Genomic DNA, 18868 nt, shown 5'->3' on the forward strand with positions numbered 1-18868 from the left:
TCCTTCAAAGTTTCGGATTGTGGCTTGTGTAAGGGGATGATTGAGTTTGTTACTGGAGGGATTTATGTTTGTAACTCTGAGAGCTATACATTGGATGCATCCCAAATGGCACCATATTTTCTATATACATTAGTACCCTACATTTGACCTAGGCCCATAAGGCTCTGGTCAAAAGTAGTGCACTATGTAGGGAATATGGTGCCATTTTGGGTCACATATTTGGCTGTATTGGATTTCATTCCACTCGTCTCAAAATATGCATGCAGATACATTATCCATAATTGGGCAAAGAAATTAAATAATGTTATTTTTTTGTCCACAAAGAGAAAGTTGAGAGGTATTGATCATACAGTATATGTAAAGTGGAACCTCCCTAGCAATACTCATACTGCTAATATATTACTGCCATCTGATTTACATTGCACCATAGTGGCTAACAATAAATTGAGGTTGTGGTTGTAGCTCATGCCTAGTTTCCCATACTAGTTTCCCATACTTCAGATGTGAAAACGTTATATTTACAATGTGTTTTGTCAGCTGAATATTGTGGAACTTCTATATTATCAAATTCCACTGATATGATGTATCAACTTGTATTTTATAGAGGCCAAGGAGTTATCTGTGTGATTCATAGAAGACTACTAATAAAACTTGAAACTCTACGAAAAATGTATGAAAATGTGAAGTTTCTTAATTTTTTTATTAATAAAAGAAGTATAAAAATATAAATATAAAACAATATGACTTGGCATTCAAACAACATGAATTCAGTGTGTGACAGTTACCCTACAACGTACACGTCCTTTTTACATCATACACCTACAGTATATGATGAAATGGATCCACAGAATAAACCTAACCAACCATTAACATGAACATTGCTTGCCAAACAAAGATGGCGAATAGGATATAGTATGTCCATCATGGAAAAGCAGTTCATACATGTATCTATTTCAAATTTACTTTGCAGGAAAAGCATTTTTTTTTCTCCAATAAACATTGATAGTATACAAGACTACTATCTCACTCCTCAGTTACAAAACACATTGTCCAGACCATTGTTCACAACATTTCTTAAAATTCAAAGGCATCTTTACTGATTATAACCAAAAACAGTAAAACTGCGAGGAATATCACCACCAGTAGTGAGTTTAATGTTTAATTCATGAATTCTACTTGACCAGCCATATGAATCAATAGATGGGTTGCAGGATAGTGTGTGAGAGAGATTATCAATACACGTCATTGATGATGAGCTCCGGTAGCACAGGCCTAACTGTAATCTAGGTTTCTCTCTCCGTGTCCTTCCCTATATACATGTCCGCTAATTTTTTGAACGCCGGTCCCCAGTTGCTGAGGTAATCGTACTCCTGGTCCCCCTCCGTAGCTCCAGACTCCAAGGAGCTGAGGGACTCGGCTAGCGAGCCGCTCCCCTCGTAGGCATAGGTGGCAAGGGAGTCATACGGGGGCGCGGTGGGGTCCGAGTCGTTCTCATGGAGCCTCCCGTGAATGAAGTCTCTGACGTCGGCGTTATCCTTTATAGGTGATGTCCTCCCGAAGGGAAACAGCATCTCTGGGATGATGTCCCTGCGCAGCTTGTTAGCGTCCATCACCTCTGGATTGCGCAGTGTGCCGATATCAAAGGCCTGGGTGTCCTCCTCTCCGCCGCCCTCATCGTTGTAGCTGACAACATTGTCTCTCACATCCTCTTTGGAGATGATCAGAGGCTCCTTCTTCCTCTGCTGCCTCCTCAGGGCAGCGAACAGCACCACGATCACTAAACACACAGACAGACAGATAGAGAGAGTAAAACTTGAGTATGAGATGGGAGAGAAGAGGAGTGTGCTCCGTCAGTCATTAAGTAAACTCAGGAATACACACCGGAGAGAAAGACATTTGCTATCAGTGATAAATGCGCTGCACTGCCTTGGGCACTCACCTCCTTTTATTAAAGATTGAGCAGAACAAGCTTTTCTTTCGCTTTTCCCCTTAACATCAAATTCACTGTAGAAAATCTGTAGCACTTGAATGAGCCCTTTCCTTTTCTCATTCTCAGGTCAGACTACCCTTACTCACATAATTAAATGCATCTTTATCTAATTAAATTTCTGAGCAGGACTTTAAATCCAAACTTGCCAGCTGAAGGAGGAATTTGCATCCAGTGGCACTATGAGAGCATGGGATTTATGTTGTTGCTCATTATTTTCATGAAAAAGGAGCAAATCGAGAGTAAAATCAATTCCCCCACATTGGGGCCTCCTCCTCATCCCCCTCCTCCTCCTCTTTCCCACCCCTCAGCAGGTGCTGTAGTACTCTACCTGCCTCCCACCCAGGTGTTAATTACAAAGGTCTCTGAAGGAGTGGCTCTTTAGAGGCCCAGTTACCAGGCCTTTCTGACTGATACCCCAGTGTTGGGTGGTGTGGGGAGGCATGGAGCGGTGTGGTGCAGTGTGGAGGAGGAGCGCAAACTGTTCCAGCTCAGCGCCTACTGCCTGCCTGCCTGTCTGCCTGTCTGTCTGTCAGAGGCGTAGTGGAGGTGAATTAGACAGCCTGTCAGAGGGGTTCAAGCGAGAAAACCATCGGATAATGAGCAGATGTCATGATATTTCGCTCAAGAGGCGAACATGGGGTTCAACCTTCAGCACTTCCAATCTGAGTGAGCCAGAAGCCAGAGCTACAGTAGAGCTCTCTCCAGTGTCAGACAGACAAGTGAAGGGGGACTGTGAGGAGGAACAAGCACAGCATGCAGTGGAAGAAATGTCACTAGTTAATTTGCTAGCGAGGGATCAGTGGCTAGGCAAGGATGCGAGCAAGATTGAAGTTGGGCGGAGATCATGGAACAGAAAGAGAAAGGAAGAGAGCACAGATGAACAGGTGAACACATCAACAGATGAGCTGGGTCTCTGCATTATTGAGTGAGTAGGAGGAATAGCACACACACTCATTTAAGCAATAAAACATGAGAACCTGTGCATTATCATGAATAYCACAGGGCTAAGGGCTGTTCTTAGCCATAACGCAAAGCAGAGTACACAAACAAAACCCAGTGGATTGGTGTTTATGTTGCTATTAAGTCACTCATGACTTTTAATTGGATAATTGAATATATCAACATCCTTAATAGGCTCATGGATGATGCTGTTTAGGTGGAACTGGGGTTATGCTTGGCCAAGTGCAATACCAGGTTCAAAGTCATTGTTTTACCCATTACTTATTGATATCCCCTTGAACATAAGCACTACATATCTTTTGCTTTCTGCCGGGGAAAAATGCATGCACACTTTCTGTTTTGCACTTTGTGCTTTTACATACTGCATTAGCTCACAAAGGAGGCTGAAGTGGTGCTTTAGGATGCCAGGAAATAGGATGTGACCTACTTTAGCAGGGAAAAACACAAATACCTTTTTGTCAAGTGGATATAACCAATAATAAAAGCTTTCATCCTGCTGCACCATTTTCATGAGGAAACACACTATTTACACATGCAGCCAGCAAAGTAATGTCTCAGTGAGTGGCCCTACTTTAAACTTTCTTTAGTTGAAGAAGTTTGATGATGAAAGGAATAACACAAAGGAATAACACAGAAGTAGCACAGAGGATTTAAGTGCTGTCGAAGGACTCACAGCAGAGAAAAAGAAGGAGCTAGCCAGTGCCTACCGGGTGCAAATGAAGTCCCTTCTCACTCCGTAGGGTGTTATCACATTACATTCCAGGATATTTGTGGCTACAGACCAGTTCATTACACGTGCAGTGTAGTTTATTGTGGTAGAGTCCAACACAGCCTAGAATAATTGCTTCAGCTTTGTAATAAGTGACTTGGATTGCTGTGTGCTACTGTACATTACTGTATGTTCGGAATTAAGAATAGTACTTAAGTTCTCTGACTGAGTTTGATTTGGGCGTCTCCCAAATGGCACCATATTCCCTATATTGTGCACTACATTTGCCCAAAGCCTTACGGGCTCAACACAGTGTGACGACCCTCCAACATTCTTTCTCTTTGCTCTTGGATGTCGGTGGGTGGAGCTGGGAAGGTCYTCAGCGAAATGGTACACTGCCTGTGCTCGGGTGTGTCCCGCGGATAAATACACCTTTCTCCCCATAGATTGAGGAGACTCTCCCACACAAACACACTGGTGTGTTTTGTTGTGACATTTTTCGACATTCGTGCGTGTGTGAACACCTCTCAACACCCCTCATTATCAACATCTATGAATACATCCACTCACTTACACTATTGACTACTGACTACACACACACCATTGTTACTTGGATATAGTTTACTTTGTTTAAGAAATATGTTTGCAATTTCTTAATTTCTGCGTTGTCTCTCTCTCTTTGTTACGGGCTACGAGCTGGTTCGTAACAACAGGGAATAGGGTGTCATTTGTTATGCGACGGTTGACTTTACCAGTGTGATTGATTGTGATACTTACTCAAGAGGATGATGACACAGAGCAGGATAGCCACCAGTGCTCCAGTGCTCAGCCCGGCAGACAACAGAGCCTCTGTGTTGCAGGATTGCACGTTCCCCCGGCTGTCGCAGGCACACACGTTCACAGTCAAAGTGCTGGTGCTGCTCTGGATAGGGTAGTCATTGTCTGAGATCACCACGGGCAGTAGGTATGTATTCATCTCACGCTGGCTAAATCCTCCCCTTCGAGTGATGATCCTGGCTGTGTTATCTAAGGGGTGGATCGCAGAGGGAAGGAAAAGGGGATATGAGAAATTAAAGGTTGTTTCTAATGTTTAGAACAAATGTTCCCAGTAATGATTGTAACATTGCAGCTCCATAGGTTACAAAAAAAGTACAATTGTTAATACCACTAAGACCAGATAATGGCCAGATTAAAAAGCACAAGGCTAACATTCAGCTACCTTCATTGTCAATGATGGTGAAATTTGGATTGGAGAAGCTCATACTGAAGACAAACTTATGTCCAACAAGGGGCTCATCGGTGTCAACCGCACTTATTGTCTGAATCAGCTGTGGATAGTGAAATAAAAAGGTATGAGAAAACATATGTTTCTTCAGGCTTTTCTTCAGCATTTGTAGTATTATGATGTCATACACATCTACTGTACCTGTCCAGATTTGACATTTTCACAGACAAATGTCTCGTAATACATGGCAAATTCAGGTGCATTGTCGTTTACGTCCAGGACCCGTATGAACACTGGGACTCGAGTGGTTTGGCGAGGGTTACCTAAACAAGAAGTTTGAAAATGTGTTAGTTGGCCCATACAGTAGACCCCTCAAATTCATATCTGGACCTCAAAGCCAGTTACAATGCTTTTTTAAATTTCTTCTCCTCTAATCAGGGACTGATTTAGACCTGTGACACRAGGTGGGTGCAATTCATTATCAGGTAGAACAGAAAAACAGCAGTAGTCCGGAGCTCGTAGGGTTAAATTTAAATATCCCTGAAGTTGACATTAGCAAGTTAACAAAACAAATAACATACAGTGCATTTGGAAAGTATTCTTTGACTTTCTTCACATTTTGTTACGTTACATCCTTATTCTCAAAAAGGATTAACTTGTTTTTTTCCCTCATCAATCTACACATAATACCCCATAATGACAAAGCAAAACAGGTTTTTAGAAATGTTACAACATTTATATATATAAAAAACACATTGACATAGGTATTTAGAGCCTTCACTCAGTACTATGTAGAAGKAATTTTGGCAGCGATTACAGCCTTGASTCTTCTTGGGTATGATGCTACAAGCTTTGCACACCTGTACTTTGGGAGTTTCTCCCATTCTTCTCTGCAGATCCTCTCAAGCTATGTCAGGTTGGATGGGGAGTGTCGCTGCACAGCTATTTTCATGTGCTTCCAGAGAGGTTCGATTGGGTTCAAGTCCGGGCTCTGGCTTGGCCACTCAAGGACATTCAGAGACCTGTCCTGAAGCCACTCCTGGGTTGTCTTGGCTGTGTGCTTAGGGTGTTTGTCCTCTTGGAAGGTGAACCTTRGCCCCAGTCTGAGGTCCTGGAGCAGGTTTTGATCAAGGATCTCTCTGTTCATCTTTCCCTCGATCCTGACTAGTCTCCCAGTCCCTGCCACGGAAAAACATCCCCACAGCATGATGCTGCCACCACCATGCTTCACCGTTGGGATGGTAATGGCCAGATGAGCGGTGCCTGGTTTCCTCCAGACGTGACGCTTGGCATTTAGGCCAAAGATTTGAATCTTAGTTTCATCAGAACAGAACATCTTGTTTCTCATGCTCTGAGAGTCCTTTTGTTGCCTTTTGGCAAACTCCAAGTGGGTTGTTGTGCCTTTTACTGAGGAGTGGCTTCAGTCTGGCCACTCTACCATGAAGGCCACTSTACCATGAAGGCCTGATTTGGTGGAGTGCTGCAGAGATGATTGTCCTTTTGGAAGGTTCCCCCATCTCCACAGAGGAACMCTGGAGCTCTGTCAGAGTGACCATCGGGTTCTTGTTCACCTCCCTGATCAGTGCCCTTCTCCCCCAATTGCTCAACCAAGTTGTAGAAACATCTCACAGATGATCAATGGAAAATGGATGGACCAGAGCTCAATTTCGAGTCTCATAGCAAAGGGTCTCAATTCTTCTGTTTTTTATTGTTAATACATTTGCCCCAAAAAATGAAAACCTGTTTTTGTTTTGTCATTATGGGGTATTGTGTGTAGATTGATGAGTATTTATTGTTTTTTGCAGTAGCATTGGAAAGACTCACATTGTTGCAGACTGATTATCCTACACGATTGCCTGAAACATTCATTCAGATATTAAGTTGAAGTTGCATGTTTTTTTTTTCTACTAATACTCCTAACGAGGCTCCCATTGGACAACTGGTTCTGATGAGTAGCKCTTTGAGCCAACTGAAACTGTGGGCATTGCCCGTGTGGACCTATGAGGCTGGAACAGGAGTTGTCCATCCTGGTTGTGACCACATATATGCAGATGTAGAAAGACTGCAGCAGAACACTGTGTATATCACCCAAACCGACGCCAGATTGACGAATCCAGGAAGTGTAGCAGCACTGATACATCCCAGGTCAGTGGGCTGGAGCCCGCTACCRAGGAAGATTTTAAGTAGACTTAGTCTATTTTATGTAGTGGAAGATACACCAATTATAGTGCCGGCTACAGTTCCACATTGGACTTGCTGCAGGGCTCGGGTTGGTTGGCTATAGCGGCTAATATTAGCTATGTGGAAATTTAGTGTTATTTGCACATTTCACCATTTTTACTTCAATATTAAATAGATTCCCTTTGTTGTTTTTATTTTATAACGTTAAAACTCTTGATAATTTTTCACATTCTTGCCGGAGCGCACAAATCTGTGGGACAAGGGGCTGGCCAGGTGGCGTAGTGGGMCTACATTACATATACCCCTCGGCTGCCTAACATTTGGCAGTAGTTGGCAGGATTGGGTTTTTGGGAGCAGTGTTCAGTTACTCAAAGGACAGGTTTTAGGAAAACAAATATGATGATGCKATTTTACCCCAGGGCACACTGGGTGCCTAAGTGTAAAGGTCCTAATGGTGATTTGAAGTATGGCTAATGGAAAGAGAAATATTAAGGGGCTTTTAGGCGTTAAAGGAAAAWYAAAAAWAAAAAGGTTATCCAAGTAGGAGCTTTAAATGGGCAAAGCTAAGCAACAGGTCAGCGTGATCTCAGAGGAGTGCGACAGAGCCACTAAGGTATTTGCCTATTTAGATTGCCTGTATGGCAAACAGGTTTCTATACCCCTGTTGAAGTAACATTTCTATAGTAGCAAATCGTGTTTCTCTCAAATTTTGTGCAAACATTTGTTTACATCCCTGTWAGTGGACATTTCTCCTTTGCCAAGATAATCCATCCACCTGACAGGTGTGGCTTATCAAGAAGCTGGTTAAACAGTATGATCATTACACAGGTGTACCTTTTGCTGGGGACAATAAAAGGCCACTCTAATATGTGCAGTTTTGTCACACAACGCCACAGTTTTGAGGGAGCGTGCAATTGGCATGCTGACTGCAGGGATTTCCACCAGAGCTGATGACAGAGAATTGAATGTTCATCTCTTTACCATACTTCACAGGGGAGCCGTTTGATTGTAAACTTTTTTTTTTTAATCAAAATGTGTTTTTTGGCAAAAATGTATTCTAGAACATGTGAACTTTCATGTGCCTTAATAACAAATGTGTATGCCATCTGTAAATACGAATCAAATTGTTAACTTATGAGCCTAGTTGGTAAAGCCACAGAAAAAGTCAGCAACTTTCCCGCTAGCCATGATTGGCTGAGATAATGAGGGGCTGGACATGCCAAGAGATTAGTTTGGATTGGTCTGCCATATAGCWCACTTCCGTCTATTTGAGCTGATCAGTAAGTCTAGGTAATCCMGTCTAACACGGCTTTATATAAAATGTATCGCGTKGTAAAACTGCATAAGCCTAATGTCAAGTTAAAGTTAGCTAGCTAACGTTAGCTGGRTGGCTCGTTGGCTAACGTTACTTGTGTGCTCTCCAAATTCTGGAGGACAGAGTTTTGAAATCAGTGGAATTTGAGTATGTTTAACTAAGGAGATGGAGAAAACACTTGTCTCCGGATTACATTTTCAAACTAAGGGCAACCATGGCATCTGACAGGAGACGRCTCCATCCATAATATGTACGGGTAAGATAATCTAGRTAGCTATGTGTCTGMAAGTAGCTAGCAAGCTAGCCAATGTTAGCCAGTTAGCTTGGGTTCTGACCTGCCGTTGTTAAGTCTGAACGCTCCGAGAGGAAAGTGCTCTGAATTTATGAGCGGACAATCTGACAGCACAGTTGSAGTCACAAACGCTCTGGATAACATAACAGCCTAACCAGCTCTCTTAGGGCGAGTAATGTTCAGTGAGCTGTTCTCTCATTTGTGTCTGGAAGTAGCTAGCAAGTTAGCTTGGGTGCTTGACTGCTGTTGTTAGTACAGAACGCTCGGATCAACCCTTAAAGAGATGCTGAAGGTTACAAGTTTATCAACTATTAAAGCAAAATTACTTTCCCGTTGTTCCTCAACTGTAGTGTATGATATACCATTTTGTAGCTCTGAGTCTCTACTTTTATCCAATGTAAAAACACAATTTCAAATTTTGCTACATACGACCGAAATGAGTCGGTCGGTCAGATTTGGCAGTACGTCCAACCGGCCTCAAACGCAGACCACATGTATAGCAGCATGTGCGTGAATGGTTTTCTGTTGTCAACGTTGTGAACAGTGCCCCGTGGTGGTGGGGTTATAGTATGGGCAGGCGTAAGCTACGGACAACGAAGAGGGTGCCCTAACTCGGGACCTGAAGACCTATGCCTGCTGTAACCTGGGACTGTGTTTTGATGACTTATGCCAGGAGGCCATGCTACTGGAAAAGGAACATGGTAGCAAAAAGTGGGCCGAGGTAAAATGTTCTGCTGTTGCAGAGTCTCATACTGAGACTGGACGAACCCTTAGTCGTGGGCATGAACGTTATTAATGCAAGAAAAGAGAGCCAAGAGAAGCCAAGAGAGGCCAGTGTCTTTGTCCTGCCAGAACCCCAAGTCCCAACAGACCTGGAAACGAGCCTTTGCCACCTGCCAACAGTCCATCTGCACCAGTGGGGGGGATGAGTCCCTTTGCTACCTGCCAACAAACCATCGGCACCAGTGGAGGGGATTAATTCCTGGGTAACTTCTGGCCTGCCAACAGACTGGGGATTCGTGTTTCAGCCAGAAACAAAGTTGTGGTATGGGGATGTGCCTGGATGGGCCCGCATGGCATGGCAGTGACTACTGTGGGCGCGTGAAGGCCTTACCAGACCCTAATGCTGTAGGGGTGGAAAGAACACTGGCTGTCGTAAAAAAAAAAAATGGGGAATTACAGTTCATACTTTCAATCTGAACCCTTTCATGTCTGTCTATAGGCTGCTACCAGAAGCTGCGGAGTGTCAGTCATGTTGATGAGGTGGATGTACATCGAGCTGGAGATCTGAGCATGATGCTGGACTCTGAGGGTGTAGTCCAGGTGGGTGTTGTTGAGCCCTGCACAGCCCTAGAAGATGTGGAGTCCAGATTTGATGTGAGCAGCCTGATGGACAGACCAGGACTCACTGAACAACAGCAATCAGATCTCAGTGCTCTGTTGCAGAAGTGGGAGAAAGTTTTGCTGAAGATTTTGGAAGACGTGACATTGTTCAACATAGAATACCTACAGTTGATGCAGCTCCAATTGGGTAGAAGTTTCGGCCCATACCCCCCATGCTGTACAGGATTCTACGTTCAGGTATGCTAGAACATTTTATAATCTGCAAAAGATCCAGTTCTTGGGTTGCACCCATTGTTATATTAAAGAAAAAGGTTGGAAGTTGGCATTTTTGTGAATATTAAAGTACGAGTCACTTTGACTCACAAGGATGCTTTTCCCTTTCCCAGAGTTGAGGCGACTCACCACACTCAACAAACCTTCTCGACKCTAGACCTGGCCAGCGGATAAGGCACCTGCCACCTTCCAACCATTGATAAAACAATGTCTCAGTGGGCAGATAAAAGAGTCCCTTTTAGTCTTGATGAGATCATTGTCTATACTTTGGACTTCTCATCCCACTTGCAGCACCTTGACGAGGTCTTTGAGAACCTTTGGAGACATGGACTGAAGCTGCAACCTAACAAGTGTAAGCTTCTTCAACAGCAGATAAAATCCCTGAGGCACGTGGTAGACAGGCTTGACCCAGACAAGATTAATTCTGTTACTGACTGGGCCACCTCAACCACGGTCAAACAAGTCAGGGCTTTCCTAGGCCTAGTGGGGTACCACAGACATTTTGTATCAGGATTTGCTAAGATTGCACACCCCTTGAATGCACTATTGACTGGCATTCCTGTTGACGAGGTAAGGTCAATTGGTCGCCAGCCTGTCAATCCTCGTTTGAGCAGCTGAAGGCAGCCCTAACCCAGGCCCCAGTCTTGGCTTATGCAGATATTGTTTTCCTACCCTTTGTAGTTTATACTGATGCAAGAAACCACGGGCATGGGGTAGTCCTAGCTCAAATGCAAGATGGCTGTGAGCATGTGATAGCCTACACTAGTTGCAGCCTGCACCCAACTACAGCTCTTTCAAGTTAGAACTCCGGGCCTTGAAGTGGGCCATCACAGAGAAATTTCGGGACTACCTGAGGGGTATTAATTTAACTGTTTTTACAGATAATAACCCAGTTGCCCAACTACAGACTGCCCGGCTAGGTGCCGTGGAGCAAAGGTGGGTTTCCCTCCATTGATTTCACTGTGAAGTGGCGTTTTGAGTAAGAGAACACCAATGCTGAGGCCCTGTCTAGGTTCCCTCCAGTCTCCTTGCCCACAGGAAATGTGACTAGCTGCATGCCGGCCGGCATGAATCTAACCAATGCTGTGGCGGCACGAGGTCCACAGGAGGACTCTGAGCTACCGTGTGATGACTGAAAAASCTGACAAGCAGTTGACCCTGATGTTCAGACAGTCAAGCCGTGTGTTGGAATGGGATTGATGCCAGGGAGCCTAGAGAGGAGGGCTATGCACCAAAAAGTAAAGTGTCTGTTCAAACAACAGAGGAAACTAGAGATCTGTGAAGATGTGACGTGCCATGAAGTAATTGACTCTAACACCCATGAGCATTCTATCCCAGATTGTCTGCTGAGCTTCTAGGTGCAGAGAGGTGTGGAGGAAGTACCATGTAACCGCTGACCCATGAGTGGAGCAGACCTTGTCCAGCATTCGGCGACACTTCTACTGGCCACAGATGGAGGATGAAGTATGGGGTTTCCACTCTGGATGCGTTGTCTGTAGCCTGCAGAAAGACTGAGTAGATGCCAGGGCCCCCCTTAAACCCCATTCCAGTGTCCTTCCCCCTGGAAGTGGTTGCCCTAGACTTCCCTTCCCTCAGTATGCCACTAGATAATTATCAAAACATCATCAACACATTTTTTGTCAACTTTGATGCCAGCCATCCTGAAGCCTCAAGTCTGTGAAATGTATGACATCTCTAAGAGTAGTACGACCAAATACAATCCAGAAGGGAATGACAGGTTTAGAGCGAATGAACAAAACATTGTTGCACACTTTGGAGGCAGAGAAGCGGAGTAGATGGCCAGAGCGCATCCCAAGCTATTGCAAGCCTACAAATCTTTGCATGTCCCAGGGTATTCATGTTTGGTTGCCACTTAAGACTCACAGTAGCTGTTGAGTTAGGCGTATATCCTCTTCAGCCAAAGCACAACCCCAATGGGTGGGTTAGGGACCGTCACCAAAGGCTGACCTTTTGATTATGACTTAGTCAAAAAGAAAATGGGGGACCCAGCTGAGCAACACAATAAGTACTATTACTGCAAAACACAAGCTTTATCTCTACTTCCAAGTGAGCGGATGTGGGTGCGAGACAGGAAGAGGAAGGGACAGGGTGAGCACCTGAACAGGAACCTACACCCATAGTTGAGGCAGAGGCTGGAGTAGACCCCCATTCAAAAAAAAAAATGTATGTTGTCCCTGCTGCTGAGCCCCATAGGCCAGATGAAGCAGATGTTATAACCCGGCACCTGCTCGGGCTAACCTTGGACAACCACCAGCTCACTATAGAGAACAAGACATGGAATGTGCCAGGGACTTGCTACATTAAAGTTTGGGGGGGGATGTCACGCTGCTGTGAACAATAAACTTTGATTTACAGTGGAATTGGAAAGACTCACATTGTTGCAGAATGATTATCCTACACGATTGCCTGAAACATTGATTAATCCATGACATTGTATTTGCATGTTTATTTTAGTGTTCTTCCACGCTCCCGCCGTGAACACTGAACTTCCTAATGAGAGTCCCATTGGACAATTGGGTCTGATAAGTGGCTCTTTGAGCCAACCGAAACTGTCCATGCCCATGTGGACCTATTGGGTTGGGACAGGGGTTGTCCATCCTGGTTGTGACCGGATATATGCGGATGTGGAACGACTGGAGCGGAACGCCTTGGATATCACACGGAGCCGACGCCAGATTGACCAAGCCAGCCATTCTGAAGCCTGAAGCGTAGCAGCACTTGTGTATCAAGGCAAACTACACACATCCTGGTCCGATCGGCTGGAGCCAGCTACCCAGGAAGTAACACTTTGTCTATTTTATGTAGTGGAAGATGAACCGATTATAGTGCCGGCTAGGGGTCCTCGCAGGATTTGCTGCTGGGCTCCGTTGGTTAGCTATAGCGGCTAATATTAGTTATGTGGTGATATAGTGTTATTTGCACATTGCACCGTTTTTACTTGAATATTGCACAGATGCCCTTGTTTAACAAAAGGCGCTGGCCAGTTTTCTCTGCGTTTTACAGCACGCAATCGCTACTGGGCTGCGGATGTCTTGTTGTCTTATTCTAATTTATCTGAGTTCCTTGGGCTTGTAACCACACCTAGTTGGCGTAGTTCGGCAACATTACATATACCCCTCGGCTGCCTGACACATGCATAGACATTTTTTGCAAAACAAGGTAAAGAAAAGGSATTATAATCTTACTTATTTCAGTTGCAACAACAGAGATGTTATGCCATTTGGACATCTCCCTGTCGAGGGCTTTCAGTGTTGTAATGGTGCCATTTACAGAATCAATGTTGAATAGTCTCTCCAGATCGGTATGGCGGTCAATGGAGTATCTGCAGAGTAATACAAATACATAATTTTGATTGTGTAAAAATATCAATATTTTTAATATACGCATAGTTTACACATTAATCAAATTAAAGAATCTGGACATGATTTATTTCCCCATACAGTAGGCTATTTCCACAAGGCTGTCCCTGTTTCTTGTGATCCATTGCATGAGAGAATAATAACACACGACTCTATGAGAAAATACATTACAAATCACACATTTTTGGTCCCCACAGTACATATCATTCCTCTCCTTCTGTTTCCTTTGTCAGGAAATGATGAATCCTTATTTACTGCTGTCTCATTTATCACTGTCAACTTACATATTCCACTGACATTTCATAATTTGCAACACAATCCTCCCATGCTGCACAAGCAGAGACCGGGTTGTCTCCATGTCGGAGACAGACAGACAGATTCACAGACAGAAAAATACACAAACAGACAGGCACCATATGTGTGGAATGGCAGAACAGAGCAGTGTGAATCGATAGAGCAAATGAGGCTCTTTCAGTTTGACTTTGTGCTGCTACCGCACTGGGCTAGTTTACATAATTATGTGGATATAAACAGTGTCTGTATTCTCTTCACAGTGCCACAAACTTCCGCTGGGAAATCACCAGGAGGGACCCATGAATAATTTGCTTTTCTTCCAACCTCCCTTCCTCTCTCCCTCTCTCCCTCACTCCACACTGACACTCGGATACACGGATGGATTAGATTTAGCCAAGCGAACCATATTTCCAACCCCGAAAAAACCTTATTAGAGGAAACTTTGAATTGTTGTTATAGACTTGATACCACACCAATAATCATTTGTTTCTCTTCCTGTGTTTATTCATACACCATAACCATCCATTAGGTCATAAAACAATCAAAATGACCTCAAACGGCTTTATTCAGCAGCAGAACATCAAATCTACCTAAGAGCCCTTTTCCCAACAATGCAAAGTCAAAAAGTACAAAAGTAGAAAATAAAATAGTAACACAATAGATAACAATAACAAGGCTATATACAAGGAGTACTGGTACAGAATCGTTGTGCAGGGGTACGAGTTAATACGTACATGTAGGTAGGGGGAAAATAACTAGGCAATTAGGATAGATAATAAATAGAGTAGCAGCAGTGTATGTGAAGTGTGTGTGTGTGTCTGTGGGGAATCATTTTGATATGTGTGTGTGTGTGTGTGTTTTGTAGTGTCAGTGTAAGTATATGTGAATGTGTGGGTAGAATCCAGTGAGTGTGCATAGTCAGTGCAAGAGAGTGAATGCAAGAAAGGATGAAAWTAAATTTTATTTGTCACATACGCCAAATACAATAGGTTTAGACCTTACTGTGAAATGCTTATTAACAAACCCTTAACCAACAATGCAGTTCAAGAAATAGAGTTAGGAAAATATTTACTAAATAAACTAAAGTAAAAAGCTAAATAAAAAGTAAAAATAACGAGGCTATATAGAGGAGGTACCGGTACAGAGTCAATGTGGGGTTACAGGTTAGTCAATYTAATTTGTACAAGTAGGTAGGGGTTAAGTGACTATGCATAGATAATAAACAGTGCGTAGCAGCAGTGTTAAGGAGCCCTTTGGACCTAGACTTGGTGCTCCGGTACCGCTTGTCGTGCGGTAGCAAAGAGAACAGTCTATGACTTGGGAAACTGGAGTCTTTGACAATTTTTGGGCCTTCCTATGACACCGACTAGTATATACTGTATGTCCTGGATGGCAGGAAGCTTGGCCCCAGTGATGTACTGGGCCGTTCACACTACCCTCTGTAGCGTCTTACGGTCGGCTGCCGAGCAGTTACCATACCAGGTGGTGATGCAACGGGTCAGGATGCTCTCAATGGTGCAGCTGTAGACCTTTTTGAGGATCTGGGGACCCATGCCAAATCTTTCAGTCTCTTGAGGGGGTAAAGGTGTTGTCGTGCTCTCTTCAGAAGTGTCTTGGTGGTTTGGACCATGATAGTTTGATGGTGATGTGGACACCAAGGAACTTGAAACTCTCGACCCGCTGGACTCCAGTGCAACCCTGTCAATGTTAATGGCGGCCTGTTCAGCCCTCCTTTTCCTGTAGTCCACGATCAGCTCCTTTGTCTTGCTCACATTAAGGGAGAGGTTGTTGTCCTGGCACCACACTGCAGTCGTGGGTGAACAGGGAGAACAGGAGGGGAATAAGCATGCACCCCTGAGGGGCCCCAGTGTTGATGATCAGCGTGGCAGATGTGTTGTTGCCTATCCTTACCAACTGGGGTGGCCCGTCAGGAAGTCCAGGATCCAGTTGCAGAGGGAGGTGTTTAGTCCCAGGGTCCTTAGCTTAGTGATAAGCTTTGTGGGRATGATGGTGTTAAATGCTGAGCTGTAGTCAATAAATAGGATTCTAAAATACAGTTTAAGTTGGAAGTTTACATACACTTAGGTTGTCATTAAAACTCATTTTTCAACCATTCCACATATTTKTTTTTAACAAACTATAGTTTTGGCAAGTCGGTTAGGACATCTACTTTGTGCATAACCCAAGTAATTTTTCCAACAATTGTTTACAGACATATTATTTCACTTATAATTCACTMTATCACAATTCCAGTGGGTCAYAAGWTTACATACACRAAYTTGARTGTGCCTTTAAACAGCTTGGAAAATTCCAGAAAATTATGTCATGGCTTRAGAAGCTTCTGATAGGCTAATTGACATCATTTGAGTCAATTGGAGGTGTACCTGTSYATGTATTTCAAGGRCTAKCTTCAAARMKWGTGCCTCTTTSCTTGACATCATGGGAAAATCAAAAGAAATCAGCCAAGTCTGGTTAATCCTTTGGGAGCAATTTCCAAATGCCTGAAGGTACCATGTTCATCTGTACAAACAACAGTACACAAGTACAAACACCATCGGACCAACCAGCCGTCATACCGCTCAGGAAGGAGACACATTCTGTCTCCTAGAGATGAACGTACTTTGGTGAGAAAAGTGCAAATCAATCCCAGAACAACGGCAAAGGACTTTGTGAAGATGCTGGAGGAAACAGGTAGAAAAGTATCTATATCCTCAGTAAAACGAGTCCTATATTGACATAACCTGAAAGGTCGCTCAGCAAGGAACAAGCCACTGCTCCAAAACCGCCATAAAAAAGCCAGACTATGGTTTGCAACTGCACATGGGGACAAAGATCATACTTTTTGGAGAAATGTCCTCTGGTCGGATGAAACAAAAATAGAACTGTTTGGCCATAATGACCATCATTATGTTTAGTGGAAAAAGGGGAGGTTTGCAAGCCGAAGAACACCATCCCAACTGTGAAGCACGTGGGTGGCAGCATCATTTTGTGTGGGTGCTTTGCTGCAGGAGGGACTGGTGCACTTCACAAAATAGATGGCATCAAGAGGTAGGAAAATTATGTGGATATCTTGAAGCAACATCTCAAGACATCAGTCAGGAAGTTAAAGCTTGGTCGCAAATGGGTCTTCCAAATGGACAATGACCCCAAGCATACATTCAAAGTTGTGGAAAAATGGCTTAAGGACAACACAGTCAAGGTATTGGAGTAGCCATCACAAAGCCCTGACCTCAATCCCATAGAAAATTTGTGGGCAGAACTGTAAAAGCGTGTGTGAGCAAGGAGGCCTACAAACCTGACTCAGTTACACCAGCTCTGTCAGGAGGAATGGGCCAAAATTCACCCAACTTATTGTGGGAAGCTTGTGGAAGGCTACCTGAAATGTTTGACCCAATTTAAACAATGTAAAGGCAATGCTACCAAATACTAATTGAGTGTATGTAAACTTCTGACCCACTGGGAATGTGATGAAAGAAATAAAAGCTGAAATAAATCACTCTACTATTATGACATTTCACATTCTTAAAATAAAGTGGTGATCCTAACTGACCTAAAACAGGGTATTTTTATAAGGATTAAATGTCAGGAAMTTTGAAAATCTGAGTTTAAATGTATTTGGCTAAGGTGTATGTGAACTTAATCCTCTTAATCCTCTGAATGAACAGCATATATAAAAAAGATGCTCATACAGATTAGTTCCGTATACTATGTGTAACCGAGTTGGATTAGTAACATTGCTCCTCAGCATGACATTGAATTGTTAGCTTTATACTGTTAAGCAAGCAGCGTGACCCTCGTCACACAATCACTTACTTGACTGAGTTGTTGTCAGCATCGAGGTCCTTGGCTGACACCACACCAACAAAGCTACCAGCGGCTGTATCCTCATGCACCTCGATGATGTAAGGGTTCCTGCTGAACACTGGCGGCTCGTCCACATCCTCTATTGTCACCCGCACCATGGCGTCATCTTTGAATGGAGGGTTGGGACTGTACATGAACCTGGGGTCCAGATAGGTGTTGGTCACCTCCACTTTAAATGAGAAAGTCTTTTTTCTCTCGTAATCCAGTTGCTATGAAGAAAATGAAACAGATACATGATCAATAATTATTCAATAAAATGAATATACTATCCTAACTGRACGTCCTTTCTTAACTGTAGGTTGATACTTTAATTGATAAACTTGGTGGATTCTTGGTTGAAGTAAAAATGAGTGAATGAGTAAAATATAGTGGAGTTCCCCACCTACAGTGGCTTGCAAAATGATTCACCCCCTATGGCATTTTTCCTATTTAGATTTTTGGGGGGGTTTGTATTATTTGATTTACACAACATGCCTACCACTTTGAAGATGCAAAATATTTTTTATTGTGAAACAAACAAGAAATAAGACAAAAAAACTGAAATGTGCATAACTATTCACCCTCCAAACGTCAGTACTTTGCAGAGCCACCTTTTGCAGCAATTACAGCTGCTAGTCTCTTGTGGCATGTCTCTTTAAGCTTGGCACATSTAGTCACTATGAATTTTGCCCATTCTTCAAGGCAAAACTGCTCCAGCTCCTTCAAGTTGGATGGGTTCCGCTGGTGTACAGCAATCTTTAAGTCATACCACAGATTCTAAATTGGATTGAGGTCTGGGCTTTGACTAGGCCATTCCAAGATATTTAGATGTTCCCCTTAAACCACTTGAGTGTTGCTTTAGCAGTATGCTTAGGGTCATTGTCCTGCTGGAAGGTGAACCTAGGTCCCAGTCTCAAATTTTTGGAAGACTGAAACAGGTTTCCCTCTGGAATTTCCCTGTATTTAGCTCCATCCATCATTCCTTCAATTCTGACCAGTTCCTGCCGATGAAAAACATCCCCAAAGCATGATGCTGCCACCACCATGCTTCACTGTGGGGAT

At 43.5% G+C, this 18868-nt stretch overlaps 1 protein-coding gene across 1 annotated transcript in view; it reads right to left on the reverse strand.

The window, feature by feature from the left end:
* Positions 1-681: 681 nt before the first annotated feature.
* Positions 682-18868, reverse strand: part of LOC111973470 (cadherin-10-like) — a 58542-nt gene continuing 40355 nt past the window's right edge. The window contains exons 7-12 of the mRNA XM_024000841.3: positions 17777-18036; positions 13496-13632; positions 5086-5207; positions 4879-4987; positions 4437-4685; positions 682-1777 (exon numbers count right to left, since the gene is read on the reverse strand). Coding sequence (XP_023856609.1) covers positions 1284-1777; positions 4437-4685; positions 4879-4987; positions 5086-5207; positions 13496-13632; positions 17777-18036 — 1371 coding nt within the window. The 3' untranslated portion in view covers positions 682-1283. The remainder of the gene's footprint in view (positions 1778-4436; positions 4686-4878; positions 4988-5085; positions 5208-13495; positions 13633-17776; positions 18037-18868) is intronic.

Source organism: Salvelinus sp. IW2-2015, linkage group LG14 (genome assembly GCF_002910315.2).
Source record: "Salvelinus sp. IW2-2015 linkage group LG14, ASM291031v2, whole genome shotgun sequence".
NCBI lineage: Eukaryota > Metazoa > Chordata > Actinopteri > Salmoniformes > Salmonidae > Salvelinus > Salvelinus sp. IW2-2015.